Below are 17,457 nucleotides of genomic sequence, written 5' to 3'. Positions count from 1 at the left end.
CCTGACAGCCTGACTCCAGATGTTAGTGCTGACAGCCTGACTCCAGATGTTAGTGCTGACAGCCTGACTCTAGATATTAGTGCGGACAGCCTGACTCCAGATGTTAGTCCTGACAGCAGGACTCCAGATGTTAGTGCTGACAGCCTGACTCCAGGTGTTAGTGCTGACAGCCTGACTCCAGGTGTTGGTCCTGACAGCAGGACTCCAGATGTTAGCGCTGACAGCCTGACTCCAGATGTTAGAGCTGACATCCTGATTCCAGATGTTATTCCTGACACCCTGACTCCAGATGTTAGTGCTGACAGCCTGATTCCAGATGTTAGTGCTGACAGCCTGACTCCAGGTGTTCAATGATTGAGCACCTTCCAGATGTTGACCCTCAGAAATTGCCCCCGAGCATTCACTGGGATAGTTTTCCCAGTCGGGAGGGTTTAATCTAACTTGGCAGGGGGTGTGAAGCAGAGGTAACATTAGCGAGGAAACGCAAGGACGATCGAGAATCAGGAGACCCAGACAACACCAGAGGAAAAACAGTGTATATTCAGTCTCGTCAGAGTAAGATGGAATGTAATCAAGTTTAACCTGAGTTTATGGGGGCATCTTGGTGAACACATCGAGTGTGGTAAATAAGGTTAGTGAGCTGCAGGTACACAGCCTCGGCAATACGATGCTGCGGTGCTAACGGACACCTGCCTCAAAAAAAGGCAGGACCAGCGACTGAATATTCCTGGATAAGATGTTCAGGAAAGATGTAGCAGGGAAGAGAGGAGGAGGGGATGGGTATTGATTAAGGATAATATTCCAGTGAAGGAGAGGGTGTCCTCGAGGGGTCAAGGACAGAATCTATTTGGTTTGAGGCCAGAAACAATCGATGTAACTTTACACGACGGGGCACATTCTAAACCAATCAGTGGGAAGGATAAAGAGGAACAAATGTGCAGGGAAATTACAGAGATATACAAACTGGAGAGTAGTTAAACTTCAGAAATACTTTGATGTCTAATCCTCCTGTGAAGCACCTGGGATGTTTTATAAATTAAACAGACTTTAATTATCTGAATATAGACTGGGAAAGTGGCGCTGTAAAGAGCAGAGAGGGGGAAGAGTTCCGAGAGTGGGTCCAGGAGTATTTTTGATGGGGGGGGGGTGGGGTGTGATTTCAATGTGGTGAATATGGATCTGACCCAGACTGATAAACTGGAATCAAAGACTGGCCGCAAAACTGGAATGAAACAATGATTTGTCTTTAAAGGGGAGACCGTTCAGGTGCAGCCAAGGTACATTCCCATGACAGGGAAAGGTCGGGGAACAAATCCAGGGCTACCTGGATGATGGAAGAGACAGAGAGTGGGATGGAGCAGGAAACGGTGCAGGTGACACGTGGTTGATAATGCAAAAGATTTCTCTGCAAAATTAAACTCAGTGAATAAATGGAAGGTAGCAGCAGAGAGATGGAGCTGGCAGAGGGACAGGAATCAGAATCATGGTGAGTGGTTGATCTCGAACTGGAGGGTGGTTTATAGTGAGGGGGCTCCTCAGGGAGTGGAGTTAGGACCCCTGCTTTTCTGGGTCTATATTAATGGTCTAGAGTTTGGTGTATAGAGCACAATTTCACAATCCATAGATATCAAAATATTGTGAACCGTGAGGAGGAGAGTGATGGACTTCGAGAGGATACAGACAGGCTGGTATACATTACACAATATACATTAACCATCCGGAAGAAGGAACTGAAGGCACTGTTACTAAATTTTCAGATGATACAAAGATCTGCAGAGAGACAGGTGGTGTTGAGGAAGCAGGTGGGCTGCAGAAGGACTTGGACAGGCGAGGAGAGTGGGCAAAGAAGTGGCAGATGGAATACATTGTAGAAAAGTCTGAGGTTTTGCAGTTTGGTAGAAAGAATAGAGGAATAGACTATTTTATAAGTGGGAAAACGCTTCGGAAATCAGAAGCACAAAGGGACTCAAAAATCCTACTTCAGGATTCTCTTAACGTTAAAGTGCAGGTTCAGTTGGTAGTTAGGAAGGCAAATGCAATGTTAGCATTCATGTCGAGAGGGCTAGAATACAAGACCAGGGATGTACTTCTGAGGCTGTATAAGGCTCTGGTCAGACCCCATTTGGAGTATTGTGAGCAGTTTTGGGCCCTGTATCTAAGGAAGGATGTGCTGGCCTTGGAAAGGGTCCAGAGGAGGTTCACAAGAATGATCCCTGGAATGAAGAACTTGGTGTACGAGGAACGGTTGAGGACTCTGGGTCTGTACACGACAGAGTTCAGAAGGATCAGGAGGGAACTCATTGAAATGTACAGGATACTGCGTGGCCTGGATAGAGTGGACGTGGAGAGGATGTTTCCACTTGTAGGAAAAACTAGAACCAGAGGACACAGCCTCAGACTGAAGGGACGATCCTTTAAAACAGAGATGAGGAGGAATTTCTTCAGCCAGAGGGCGGTGAATCTGTGGAACTCTTTGCCGCAGAAGGCTGTGGAGGCCAAATCACTGAGTGTCTTTAAGACAGAGATAGATAGGTTCTTGATTGATAAGGGGGTCAGGGGTTATGGGGAGAAGACAGGAGAATGGGGATGAGAAAAATATCAGCTATGATTGAATGGCGGAGCAGACTCGATGGGCCGAGTGGCCTAATTCTGCTCCTATGTCTCATGGTCTTATGCTGGACTGGACGACACACAGCAGGTGAAATTTGATGCAGAGAAATGTGAAGTGATACATTTTGAAAGAACAAGGAGAGTTGGTTAAATCTAAAGGATAAAAAGGCGTGTGATAAGGTTCCCCATGGTCGGCTCATGCAGAAAGTAAGGAGGCATGGCATAGAGGGAAATTTGGCCAATTGGATCAGTCACTGGCGATCACATAGAAGACAGAGGGTGGTGGTAGATGGTAAATTTTCATCCTGGAGCCCAGTCACCAGCGGTGTACCACAGGGATCAGTGCTGGGTCCTCTGCTATTTGTGATTCTTATCAATGACTTGGATGATGGCGTTGAAGGGTGGGTTAGTAAATTTGCTGATGACACCAAGATTGGTGGAGTAGTGGATGAGTTGGATGGCTGTTGTAGGCGGCAAAGAGACATTGATAGGATGCAGAGCTGGGCTGAAAAATGGCAGATGGAGTTTAACCCTGATAAGTGTGAGGTGATTCATTTTGGTAGGACAAATTTGAATGCGGATTACAGGGTTAACGGCAGGAATGTGGAGGAGCAGAGAGATCTCGGAGATTCATGTCCATAAATCTCTGGAAGTTGCCACCCAAGTGGATAGAGCCGTGAAGAAGGCCGATAGTGTGTTAGCGTTTATTAACAGGGGGATTGAGTTTAAGAACCGTGGGGTTATGCTGCAACTGTACAAGACCTTGGTTAGACCACATTTGGAGTATTGTATCCAGTTCTGGTTACCTCATTATAGGAAGGATGTGGAAGCATTTGAAAAGGTGCAAAGGAGATTTACCAGGATGCTGCCTGGTTTGGAGGGTAGGTCTTTTGAGGAAAGTTTGAGGGAGCGAGGGCTTTTCTCATTGGAGCGGAGGAGGATGAGAGGTGACTTATTGAGGTGTATAAGATGATGAGAGGAATTGATAGAGTGGACGTTCAGAGACTTTTTCCTCGGGTGGATGTTACAAGGGGGCATAACTATAAGGTTCATGGTGGAAGATGGGATGTCAGAGGTAGGTTCTTTACTCAGAGAGTGATTGGGGCATGGAACGCACTCCCAGCTATGGTAGTGGAGTCGGACACTTTAGGAACTTTCAAGCGGTTATTGGATAGGCACATGGAGTGCACTAGAATGATTGGGAGTAGGTCGATTTGATCTTAGTTTCAGACTAGTTCAGCACAAGATCGGGGGCCGAAGGGCCTGTACTGTGCTGTTCAGTTCTATGTTCGATGTAAAATGTAAAGGGGATGAAGGAGCAGAGGAAGCTGGGATATGTGTGTGGGAAAAGCAGTGAGGGGAGCAAGACAGGTTGGCAAAGCTGTTGATGAGCTCGTCTGTGCTTTGCAAATAGAGGCATTGAGTACAAATGCCCCAAATTATCATAAAACTTGATATGATTCCGGTCCCTCCTCCACTGGAGCCGTGTGTCCAGTTGTGGGCTCCACACGGCAGGCGTTAGAAAGGGTGCAGCAAAGATTGAGGAGAAAGGTTTCAGGGATGGGAGGATTGAGGAACATGGACAGATTGGAGAGGTTACAACTGCTCCCCACGGAGAAGAGAAGATTGAGGAGATTTGATCAAAACCATGAGGAGCCTGGACAGAATAGACAGAGAAAAACTGACCCCATTGGTGGAAGGATTGGGAACCAGAGTGCCCAGATTTAAGGTGATTGGCAAACGAACTGGAGGAAACGTGAGGAGAAACTCTTTAACAAGGTGAGGTGGTGACCTCTGCAATTCACTCCCTGAGAGTGTGGTGGAGACAGGTTCAATCGAGACTTTCAAAAGGCAATTGAATCACTAGCCGAAACGAGAACAATTGTAGAGATACAGGATAAAGACCAGGGAAAGTGAGAAAGTGGGATTTGCTGAGTTGCTCTTACAGAGGGCTAGCATGCACACAACTGGCTGAATGGCCTCCGCTGTGTGCTGTAACCGTTCTCTCATTCTCTGAGATGTTTCCCTGATAGAGTGACTGTGTATCCAGGTGTTCACCTCATTCTTCCGGATGTTTAAAACCATCTCACCCTCGGTTTAATCCCTGTTAGTGTAGCCCCAGATGTTGTCCCTGATGGCAGGTCTTCCAGATGTTAATTGAAGGAGTGTCCTAGACATGTGAATAGAGATTACCACCCCAGGTATTGGCCTGATGGAATTCCATTGTCGATATGACTTTAACGTCTCCCCCCCCCCACCCACCCCCAGGTTTTAGACCTGATGGCCCCCAGATGTTGACTTTGGTGGATTCCACCCAGATGTTGTCACTGGTGGACTTCGCCCAGATGTTGACTCTGATGGATTCCACCCAGATGTTGACACTGGTGGGTCCTCCCAGATGTTGACACTTGTGGGTCCTCCCAGATGGTGACACAGGAGGACTCCACCCAGATGTTGACACTGGTGGGTCCTCCCAGATGTTGACACTGGTGGGTCCTCCCAGATGTTGACACTGATGGGTTCCTCCCAGATGTTGACTCTGATGGATTCCACCCAGATGTTGAGTATGCAGAATCCGCCCCAGAAGGAAAGACTCTTTGAGAAGGAAGCATCATCTGTGGATAAATCAGGAAGTGAGGATTGGACCAAATTGAAAGAGACACTAGAAACCTGTCAGGATTAGCGATCGGTCAGAGGACTGGTCAGATTTTAAAAACCAGTGAACAAAGGGGGGAATTGGAGTTTGAGAGAAAGCCAGGTAGAAATGTAAAAACAGACAGTAAAAGTATTTAAATAGGAAAAGTGTAACGAAAGCTGGTGTTGTTCCTCCAGAGAGAGGGTCTGGGGAATTGTTAATTGAAATCTAGGCAATGGCAGAGGTGTCGAACAGGGATTCTGTGCCTGTCTGGTAATAATAATAATAATCGCTTATTGTCACAAATAGGCTTAAATGAAGTTACTGTGAAAAGCCCCTAGTCACCACATTCCGGCGCCTGTTCGGGGAGGCCGGTACGGGAATTGAACCCGTGCTGCTGGCTTTGTTCTGCATTACAAGCCAGCTGTTTAGCTCACTGTGCTAAACCAGTCTGTGCAGCGCCAGAAGCTGCAGTGGACAGGACGGGAACTGCAAAGAGCCCCAGAGTCCAACTCCCGGGATTCCATGAACAGGAAAGTATTGAGGGTCTCAGGGTGAGAAGGATCCGGGGGTGGGGGGCGGGGAGTGCCTATGGAGAAGTGCACAGAGGCAGATTGGAATGTTGGTTGCGAGGCCGACACCTGGGGGAGGTGATGCCAGATTTTATGGTGGGAGATGCCCAAAGTTAAAAGGCTGATGGAGGCCGAGGATGTCCCCTGCCTGCCCAAGGCCTGATGTCCCCTGCCTGCCCAAGGCCAGATGTCCCCTGCCTACCCACGGTCTGATGTCCCCTGCCTACCCAAGGTCTGATGTCCCCTGCCTACCCAAGGTCTGATGTCCCCTGCCTACCCACGGTCTGATGTCCCCTGCCTACCCAAGGTCTGATGTCCCCTGCCTGCCCAGGGCCTGATGTCCCCTGCCTACCCAAGGTCTGATGTCCCCTGCCTGCCCAGGGCCTGATGTCCCCTGCCTGCCCAAGGCCAGATGTCCCCTGCCTACCCAAGGTCTGATGTCCCCTGCCTACCCAAGGTCTGATGTCCCCTGCCTGCCCAGGGCCTGATGTCCCCTGCCTACCCAAGGTCTGATGTCCCCTGCCTGCCCAGGGCCTGATGTCCCCTGCCTACCCAAGGCCAGATGTCCCCTGCCTACCCAAGATCTGATGTCCCCTGCCTGCCCAGGGCCTGATGTCCCCTGCCTGCCCAAGGCCAGATGTCCCCTGCCTACCCAAGGTCTGATATCCCCTGCCTGCCCAGGGCCTGATGTCCCCTGCCTGCCCAAGGCCAGATGTCCCCTGCCTACCCAAGGCCTGATGTCCCCTGCCTGCCCAAGGCCTAATGTCCCCTGCCTGCCCAAGGTCTGATGTCCCCTGCCTGCCCAAGGTCTGATGTGCCCTGCCTGCCCAATGCCTGATGTCCCCTGCCTGCCCAAGGTCTGATGTCCCCTGCCTACCCAAGGTCTGATGTGCCCTGCCTGCCCAAGGCCTGATGTCCCCTGCCTGCCCAAGGTCTGATGTCCCCTGCCTACCCAAGGCCTGATGTCCCCTGCCTGCCCAAGGCCTAATGTCCCCTGCCTGCCCAAGGTCTTATGTCCCCTGCCTGCCCAAGGTCTGATGTGCCCTGCCTGCCCAAGGCCTGATGTCCCCTGCCTGCCCAAGGTCTGATGTCCCCTGCCTGCCCAAGGCCTGATGTCCCCTGCCTGCCCAAGGCCTGATGTCCCCTGCCTGCCCAAGGTCTGGTCCTGATTTATTTTTGAGCTTCTCCCATATCCCAAATCTCCTCTCACAAACCTGAAAATGAAGGCTGGGTGGGGAACGACCCTGAAGTGGTCAATAATTGCCCGCTTGATGGCCTCAATTGTGGTAAGGGTGGGAGGGCCTCCCTCATCCAATCTTCACATTGTGGAAAGGTCAGGGCGGGGCAGGGACCCATTGGGAATTCCATCTGACAAATTTCACACTCACCCCACCCGCCTACAAACCCACCAGCAGGAAATCTAAAACTCTGCCTCAAGGCCTCGTGAATGGGGAATCCTGTTTAACCAATTTATTAGAGTATTAGGAGCAAGTAACAACCAGGTGGATAAAGGGGAACCTATAGATGTGGTGTACTTGGGTTTCCAAAAGCTTTTGATACGATGCCACATTGAAAGTTATTACACAGCCTAAGCAAACATGGTGTAGTCGGTGAAATATTAGCTTGGATCAGGGATTGGTCAGCTTACAGGAAGCAGGAAGCAGGGAGAAGGTGATGTTTTTGGGTGGCAAGCTGTAACCAGTGGAGTGTCACAGGGATCAGTGCTGGGGCCTCAACCATTTCCAATCAGTATCCACCTGGATTTGGATGAAGGGACAGAATGTATGGGAGGTCTGTATTCCCATGACGCATATGAACTAGGAGCACGAGGCAGCCACTCGGACCCTCGGGTCCGTTCCAACATTGCGGATCAGGTTTTAACCTCAATTCCACATTGCCACCTGCACCCAACAACCTCTCATCTCTTTCCTCATCAAGAATCAATCCAGCTCTGCCTTCGAAATGTTCAAAACTACCTTTTGGGGAAGAGAATTCCAAAGCCTCTAGATCCTCTGGGAGAAAGAAATTCTTGTTGTCTCCGTCTCAAATTGTAACCCCCCTTGGGCGGGATTCTCCACTTCGCCGGCAACGCACTTGGCCGCGGATTTCCCGACGGTGCGGGGATGCCCACATTGGGAAACCCCATTGGCCGGCTGCTGGGATGGAGAATCCGGCTGCTGGCGGGGATGCACCGCACTGGAAAGCGGCTGTGGTGGGACGGAGAATCCTGCCCATTATTTTTAAATAGTGACCCCGAGATGCAGTTCAGAGGAGGGTCACTCAACTCATCGCTGGGATGAGGCACTGAACTCGTGAAGGGAGGTTGAACATATTGGGCTGATATCCACTGGAGTTTGAAGATCCGGGGTGATCTGGCGTTCCTGAGGGGATTTGACAGGGTGGATGCTGGGTGCTGGGAGAGTTTCAGTTTGTTGGGGGATAAGAACTTGGGGACACAGTTTAAAAGGAATCAGACAGAGATGAGAATTATTTTCTCTCTGAGCGTCGTTAGTCTGGAATTCTCTTCAACAGAGAGCAGTGCAGGCTGCGGGTCATTGAATCTATTCGAGACAGAGTTAGGCACGTTATAGACAGACATGGGGGTGAAGGGGGCGACAGACAGGAAAATGGAGTTAGCATCAGAATCAGATCATCCATGATCTTACTGAAATGGGGCAGCAGGTTCAATGGGCCGAATGGCCTCCTGCTTACTCCCATGTTGGTGATCCTATGTTGGTGTGACATAGTGTCCCTGGGTGTCAGGTGTGTGGTCACTAACTCGCTGTTGATGGGTTGAGGAACTCTCACCGCCCCCTGATGTCCAGATTGGAGATGGCGTAGAAATATTTGGACAGGTTGAGTGGGTCGACTCTGGTGGGCCCAGTGGCGGGGCGGAGCAGTCTGAGCCGCAGGTCAGTCAGAGTGAAGAAGTCCCTTAGGTCCTTGGTGGTGTCCAGTCGGCCGTACAGTGAGGCCATGTCACGCAGACGGGGCCCCCCGAACAGGGCAAAACGTTCCTGGATCTCGAATCGCACCATCTTCTCCAGCTTCCACACGTAGCCCCTGGAATACTCCTCTGTGCAGATAATGTCCAAAACAGAGGCAGCACTCAGATCCCCAGCGCTTCTGGCTTCCATCCCAAAGGAGTTGAGGCAGTCGGCTGCGTAGAACTGGTAAGGCTGCCAGCTGCGCCCGTGGTCCAGAAACTTCTCCAGAACCATCTGCTCGGGACGGCCCGACTCGAAGGTGATGACAATGTCCTCAGTCAGCTCGATGCTCTTGCCCCAGGACAGCGTGATGTTGACCAGGAGAGGCTCCGGGAAATGCCTCCAGGAGACACTTTGCCAAAAGGTGTTGGGAACCCGCCCCTCATCATCCAGCATCAGCTCAGTCGGGTGTGCGAGTTCGGGCGTGCGAGCGTCACACTCATTGTTGCACATGTAGGGGTTCTCCTTAAAACAGAAAACAATACAGCACGGGGTTAGATACAGAGTAAAGCTCCCTCTACACTCTCCCCATCAAACACTCCCAGGACTGGTACAGCACGGGGTTAGATACAGAGTAAAGCTCCCTCTACACTGTCCCCATCAAACACTCCCAGGACAGGTACAGCACGGGGTTAGATACAGAGTAAAGCTCCCTTTACACTCTCCCCATCAAACACTCCCAGGACTGGTACAGCACGGGGTTAGATACAGAGTAAAGCTCCCTCTCCACTGTCCCCATCAAACACTCCCAGGACAGGAACAGCACGGGGTTAGATACAGAGTAAAGCTCCCTCTACACTGTCCCCATTAAACACTCCCAGGACAGGTACAGCACGGGGTTAGATACAGAGTAAAGATCCCTCTACACTGTCCCCATCAAACACTCCCAGGACAGGAACAGCACGGGGTTAGATACAGAGTAAAGCTCCCTCTACACTCTCCCCATCAAACACACCCAGGACAGGTACAGCACGGGGTTAGATACAGAGTAAAGCTCCCTCGACACTGTCCCCATCAAACACTCCCAGGACAGGTACAGCACGGGGTTAGATACAGAGTAAAGATCCCTCTACACTGTCCCCATCAAACACTCCCAGGACAGGTACAGCACGGGGTTAGATACAGAGTAAAGATCCCTCTACACTGTCCCCATCAAACACTCCGAGGACAGGTACAGCACAGGGTTAGACACAGAGTAAAGATCCCTCTACACTGTCCACATCAAACACTCCCAGGACAGGTGCAGCACGGGGTTAGATACAGAGTAAAGCTCCCTCTACACTGACCCCATTAAACACTCCCAGGACAGGTACAGCGCGGGGTTAGATACAGAGTAAAGCTCCCTCTACACTATCCCCATCAAACACCCCCAGGACAGGTACAGCACGGGGTTAGATACAGAGTAAAGCTCCCTCTACACTCTCCCCATCAAACACTCCCAGGACAGGTACAGCACGGGGTTAGATACAGAGTAAAGCTCCCTCTACACTGACCCCATCAAACACTCCCAGGACAGGTACAGCGCGGGGTTAGATACAGAGTAAAGCTCCCTCTACACTCTCCCCATCAAACACTCCCAGGACAGGTACAGCACAGGGTTAGATACAGAGTAAAGCTCCCTCTACACTCTCCCCATCAAACACTCCCAGGACAGGTACAGCACGGGGTTAGATACAGAGTAAAGCTCCCTCTACACTGACCCCATCAAACACTCCCAGGACAGGTACAGCGCGGGGTTAGATACAGAGTAAAGCTCCCTCTACACTCTCCCCATCAAACACTCCCAGGACAGGTACAGCACAGGGTTAGATACAGAGTAAAGCTCCCTCTACACTCTCCCCATCAAACACTCCCAGGACAGGTACAGCACGGGGTTAGATACAGAATAAAGCTCCCTCTACACTGTCCCCATCAAACACTCCCAGGACAGGTACAGCACAGGGTTAGATACAGAGTAAAGCTCCCTCTACACTGTCCCCATCAAACACTCCCAGGACAGGTACAGCACGCGGTTAGATACAGAGTAAAGCTCGCTCTATACTATCCCCATCAAACACTCGCAGGATAGGTACAGCACGGGGTTAGATACAGAGTAAAGCACCCTCTACACTGTCCCCATCAAACACTCCCAGGATAGGTACAGCACGGGGTCAGATACAGAGTAAAGCTCCCTCTACACTGTCCCCATCAAACACTCCCAGGACAGATACAGCACGGGGTTAGATACAGAGTAAAGCTCCCTCTACACTGCCCCATCAAACACACCCAGGACAGGTACAGCACGGGGTTAGATACAGAATAAAGCTCCCTCTACACTGTCCCCATCAAACACTCCCAGGACAGATAGCACGGTAGCATTGTGGATAGCACAATTGCTTCACAGCGCCAGGGTCCCAGGTTCGATTCCGGCTTGGGTCACTGTCTGTGCGGAGTCTGCACATCCTCCCCGTGTGTGCGTGGGTTTCCTCCGGGTGCTCCGGTTTCCTCCCACAGTCCAAAGATGTGCAGGTTAGGTGGATTGGCCATGATAAATTGCCCTTAGTGTCCAAAATTGCCCTTGGTGTTTGGGTGGGGTTACTGGGTTATGGGGATGGGGTGGAGGTGTTGACCTTGGGTGCTCTTTCCAAGGGCCGGTGCAGACTCGATGGGCCAAATGGCCTCCTTCTGCACTGTAAATTCTATGAAACTATGAAGATACAGCACGGGGTTAGATACAGAGTAAAGCTCCCTCTACACTCTCCCCATCAAACTCTCCCAGGACAGGTACAGCACGGGGTTAGATACAGAGTAAAGCTCCCTCTACACTGTCCCTATCAAACACTCCCAGGACAGGTACAGCACGGGGTTAGATACAGAGTAAAGCTCCCTCTACACTGTCCCCATCAAACACCCAGGACAGATAAAGCGCGGAGTTAGATAAAGCTCACTCTTCTCTCTCTGGGATTCCCGGAATATTCAAGCACTCTAATGATCTCAGTAACAATTCTGAATCAATGTGTGTGTGCTCCATCGCACTGCACTCTGTACTGGACTGTTAGACAGCTGGGTAATTGTGTTGTTGAGGTGTTGAACACTGATGTTATCTGTCAAACTATAAATAGCTTCACACCGCAGAATATTTACAAACAGGAATTATAAATCAGATCAGGATTCATATACAACTGGAACAATCTTATATCATCCTCACTGGGAATGATTCCCGTCACTGGGAACAATTCCCACGCTGGGCTAATATAACCCTGTTATTCAAAAGCGAGATAGAGCGAAAACAGGGAACTGTAGACCAGTGAGCCTCACGTCGGTAGTAGGGAAGTTGCTCGAGTCCATTATCAAGGATTTTCCAGCACAGCATTTGGAAAGCAGTGGTGTAATCAGACAAAGTCAGCATGGATTTACGAATGGAAAATCATGCTCGACAAATCTACCAGAATTCTTTGAAGATGTAACTCGTAGAATTGACCAGGGAGAACCAGTGGATGTGGTTTATTTAGACTTTCAGAAGGCTTTCGACAAGATCTCACATAGCAGATTACTATGTAAAGTTAAAGTCCATGGGATTACGGGAAGTTAGTGTCTTGAGATGGATAAAAAGTTGGTTAGCAGACAGGAAGCAAAACGTTGGAATAATTGGGTCTTTTTCTGATAGGCAGGCAGTGACTAGTGGGGTACCGCAGGGATCTGTGGTAGGACCCCAACTGTTCACATTATATATTAATGATTTGATTGAGGGAATTAAATGTCACATTTCCAAATTTGCAGATGATACAAAGCTGGGTGGGAGGGTGAGCTGTGAGGAGGATGCAGAGATGCTTCAGCGGGATTTGGACAGGCTGAGTGAGTGCGCACATGCATGGCAGATGCATTATAATGTGGATAAATGTGAGGTTATCCACTTTGTTTGCAAAAATAGGAAGCAGATTAATATTTGAATGGATGTAGATTGAGAGAGGCGGATACTCAGGGAGACCTTAGTGTCCTCGTGCATCAGTCACTGAAAGTAAGCACGCAGGTACAGCAGGCAGTAAAGAAGGCAAATGGTCTGCTGGCCTTCATAGCGAGAGGATTGGAGTCTAGGAATAGGGATGTTTCACTGCAATTGTATAGGGCATTGGTGAGGCCACACCTGGAGTATTGTGGGCAGTTTTGGTCTCCTTCTCTGAGGAAGGATGTTCTTGCTGTAGAGGGGGAGCAGCGAAGGTTTACCAGGCTGATTCCTGGGATGGCGGGACTGTCATATGAGGAGAGGATTATATTCATTGGAGTTTAGAAGAGTGAGAGGGGATCTCATAGAAATTTATAAATTCTAACAGGATTAGACGGTCGATTCAGAAAGAATGTTCCCGATGGTGGGGGAGTCCAGAACTAGGGGTCATTGTGATGATATACATCACTGTAAGTACACAAAGGGTTAATGTACATACACTACACCTAGCTAGACACTAGAGGGTACACCAGAAACATGACACACAGGCAGTCAACCAATGGGTCAGTAAGATAGGACACGACCAATGGGCATTCACGATACACACAGAGGTGACACTACCGCAGGAGGGCATTACACCAACCCATATAAAAGGACACAGCACACATGCTCAGTCTCTTTACAGTGGAGACTCTCAGTGAGTACAGACACAGGGTTGACTGAACATCACTCCCACCACGTGGATTGTAGCAGACTGGTTAGTCAGTCTGAGTCGCTATAGCAGGATTAACAGTAGCATCGATCCAAGTAGGAGAATTGTTAATAGTTCAATAAACGTGTTGAAGCTATCTCCAAGTCTGAACCTTCCTTTGTCAGAGTGTACATCAAGGAAGCATCTGATGCCACGACAAGAGCGTAACAAAACATGGTTCCAGAAGTGGACTGTTAAATCTATATAGTTTCAACTCAGCGAACAGTGACAACCAGGAACAAAAGCCAGGCAAGATGATGTTCGAGATTCTGGTCCCACAGCATCTCCAGTACCAAGGCAATCTCAGTGAAAACTGGCGTTGGTTCCGGCAGAGATTCGAGATCTACCTGGTAGCGTCCGGCCTAGATGGCGTGGCGGATGCAGAAAAAAATAAAGCTTCTACTTATCTTCGTGGGCCCAGAAGCAGCTGAAATCTTCCAGACCTTCAAATACTCAAGAGCGACTTCCAGGCAGTCCTGGACAAATTCCAAGAATTCTGCGAGGAACATACAAGAAGAAAAGATAAACGAGGCGCCAAAAGTCACCACGAGGTAGGCCTGCAGCAACGAACGGCAGTTTTGAATTGCAGCCATCTTGGAAAAGGTGCTGCACGTGCGCAGTTGCGCGAAGAGCGCACAGAACGGGAAGGTCCGGTTGTGCATGCGCGAGAAGCCGCGCATGCGCAATTGCGAAGAAGGCCCCAAGTAAAGGACAGCAATCTGCGCATGCGCAATCGTTTCCTACGCTCTATAAGCGTCATGACGTCAGAGGCCGCAGACCACGCCCAATTAAAGGGGAAATGTCCCAAAACACCACAAAAAAATTTAACGCTTCAAAACCAGGGGCGAAATTCTCCGTTATCGGCGGAAAGTCCGCCGATCGGCGCAAAAAACGGCGCAAATCCGACTTGCGTCACGTCGGAAAAATGGGTCGATAGTCTCCGGCCCGAAATGGGCTAGCAGCGACGTGACGGGATCCGCGCTTGCGCAATGGTTCACGCCGTGCAGCGTCATACGCACCGCACGGCGTGATGGCTCATAAGGCCGCGCTGCTCCCCCCCACCCGACCGGAACACCCGACCGCAACACCCAACTGGATGGCTGGCCGTCGCTCAGCCCCGAGGTTCGAGTCACGCGATGTGGAGGCGCTCCTGGACGCGGTGGAGCAGAGGAGGGACGCCCTGTATCCCTGGCACGGCCGCAGAGTTGCCCCACGCCACAGCCGGCGTCTGTGGAGGGAAGTGGCAGAGGCCGTCACGGCTGTGGCCCTGACACCACGGACAGGCACCCAGTGCCACAAGAAGGTGAACGACCTCGTCAGAGCAGCCAGGGTGAGCCTCCCCCCTGCCCGATATCCATATCCCCCATATCCCCCCTCCCCATATCCCCCCTCCCCATATCCCCCCTCCCCATATCCCCCCTCCCCCATATCCCCCCTCCCCCATATCCCCCCCTCCCCCATATCCCCCCTCCCCCATATCCCCCCTCCCCCATATCCCCCATATTCCCCTCCCCATAACCCCCTCCCCCATATCCCCCCTCCCCCATATCCCCCCTCCCCCATATCCCCCATATCCCCCCTCCCCCATATCCCCCCTCCCCATATCCCCCCTCCCCATCCCCCTCCCCCATATCCCCCATATCCCCCCTCCCCCATATCCCCCATATCCCACATATCCCCCTCCCCCATATCCACCCTCCCCATATCCCCCATATCCCCCCTCCCCCATATCCCCCTCCCCCATATCCCCCCTCCCCCATATCCCCCATATCCCCCCTCCCCCATATCCCCCCTCCCCCATATCCCCCATATCCCCCCTCCCCCATATCCCCCATATCCCCCCTCCCCCATATCTCCCTCCCCATATCCCCCATATCCCCCCTCCCCCATATCCCCCCTCCCCCATATCCCCCCTCCCCCATATCCCCCCTCCCCCATATCCCCCCTCCCCCATTTCCCCCATATCCCCAAGTGAATCCAGCCCTAACTTTAACCTCTGCAATGCACGCGCATCTGATGGCGTGCATTCATATACCTGCCTAACACTGTTGCCTTTTACCCCTGCCCCCCCCACAGGAGAAGCGCGCACACAACAATAGGGAGCATGTGAGGACTGGAGGAGGCCCCGCTGATGAGAGGCCACTGACCGAACACCAGGAAAGGGCCCTGGAACGGGCTGGTGGACCTGAGGACCGGGAGGTTGCTGATGCAGAGGTCGGGGGCATACTAGCAAGTGAGCCACCGACAGCCCATCCCCATATCCCCCCTCCCCTATATCCCCCTCCCCCATATCACCTGATCACTGCCTGATGTCTAACCATGCATGCTTCATTGTGTATCGCAGGACCAAACGTCCAGGCACCCATCCCCGCAGATGCAGACCGCCCGCAGGATGCCCCTCGGGGACCACAGGAGACGGAGAGACCCGCAGCCTCCAGCATGCGACGCCCGCAGGATGCCCCTCGGAGACCACGGGAGACGGAGAGACCCGGACCCTTCAGCATGCGACGCCCGCAGGATGCCCCTCGCACACCACGGGAGACGGAGAGACCTGGAGCAACAGGGAGACGACACCCCCGTCACGTGCGGGAGCGACCACCCAGCGACGAGGGGGGCAGCCACAGGCCCCCGTCACATCCGAGCCAGGACACCACTACCCAGGACACCCCTACCCGGGACAGCACTACCCAGGAAGACGAAATACCGGACAGTGACTCAGAGTGGATGGGTGGAGACGAACCCCCACCCCAAAGTGCCATGGACTCAGAGTGGGACGAAGAGCACGACACAACGCCACTGCTGTCACCAACACCCTCCACCATTGCAGAAACACTCACCACGGTTGGGCACTTTAGTGATGAGGCGTCTGGTACACTCACTGGTGCGCACAACACAGCCGTCCCGGTACAGCAGGTGGAGGTAGGAGCAGCAGAGGGACCGGGCGGTCGGAGGGCAGCCCAGCCCAAGCGAACACCTACCGCCCAGATGGATCCGGGGTTCCTGCAGTTACCACACCCACACATAGATCCGATGCAACCACCGACCCGGAGACGAGCGAAGAGGGTGACGGGCGGCTTGCGGCGGCTGCGGTCGCAGGTGGAGGCAATGGGTGCGACGGTGTCAGACATGGGGAATGGTTTGCGAGGCCTGGGGCCTTCCGTGCAGGCGGCGTCTGTGGCCCAGGAAATGGCTGCCCTCTCACAGGAGGCCATGAGCCAGTGCCAGCGCCAGATGGCAGAGGCGCTCAACGCCATAGCCCAGTCTCAGCAGGCCATGGCCCAGTCTCTGCAGGCCATGGCCCAGTCTCTGCAGGCCATCGCTGAGGGCATCGGCGCCAGTGGCCATGTGCGAGCCGGCGTCGCACTGTCACAGACAGGGTTTGCCAACCCTCTGGGCTCCATGGCTGCAAACCTGCAGACCCCTGTCGATACCAGCACGGGCCTCCAGGACTGGCAGCGCCAGATGTCGGGGGGGCGTCGGATGGCCAGTCCGTTCGCAACCCCCACCCATGTAGAGGCCTGGGGGCCATCGGGCACCCCGAGGGAGGAGGAGGTGGTGTGGTCCGTCCCGGCTCCCTCTGTAGGGGAGGTCCCGGTACACCGCGACACCTCGGACTCCCCCCCTTCCGTCCCAGGTGCATCAAGTGGGCAACGGGCAGGACAGGCTGGCAGCTCGCCATCCCAGTCGCCCGGGCCGCAGCCTGGCCCATCTAGGCCAGGACGCCCCAGGAAACGGCCGCCAAAGGGATCCAGTGTCAGAGGGCAGGAATCACAGGAGTCCACCTCCAGTTCTGCTGTACCGTCTGGGGAACCACGTAGACGTAGTCAAAGGGCCCGTAAGGCCAAACAATTAGACACTGAGTAAGTTGGCACGGGTGCAGGGCACAGATGAGTTTTAGGGGCTAGGGCACGTGCATGACCTCCTTTGGTTATTAAAATCAATGTTACACCTACCGAAGCTGCCTTTGTGCTCTGTCCAAA

General features: G+C 52.4%; 1 protein-coding gene across 1 annotated transcript in view; it reads right to left on the bottom strand.

The window, feature by feature from the left end:
• LOC140426008 (netrin-G1-like) overlaps positions 1–17,457 on the bottom strand; it is a 262,666-nt gene that overhangs the window by 141,697 nt on the left and 103,512 nt on the right. Inside the window, exon 2 of the mRNA XM_072510281.1 lies at positions 8,626–9,269. Coding sequence (XP_072366382.1) covers positions 8,626–9,269 — 644 coding nt within the window. The remainder of the gene's footprint in view (positions 1–8,625; positions 9,270–17,457) is intronic.

The sequence above is a fragment of the Scyliorhinus torazame genome, chromosome 7 (assembly GCF_047496885.1).
Source record: "Scyliorhinus torazame isolate Kashiwa2021f chromosome 7, sScyTor2.1, whole genome shotgun sequence".
Classification (NCBI taxonomy): domain Eukaryota; kingdom Metazoa; phylum Chordata; class Chondrichthyes; order Carcharhiniformes; family Scyliorhinidae; genus Scyliorhinus; species Scyliorhinus torazame.
This window is presented reverse-complemented; position numbering and strand designations above follow the sequence as displayed.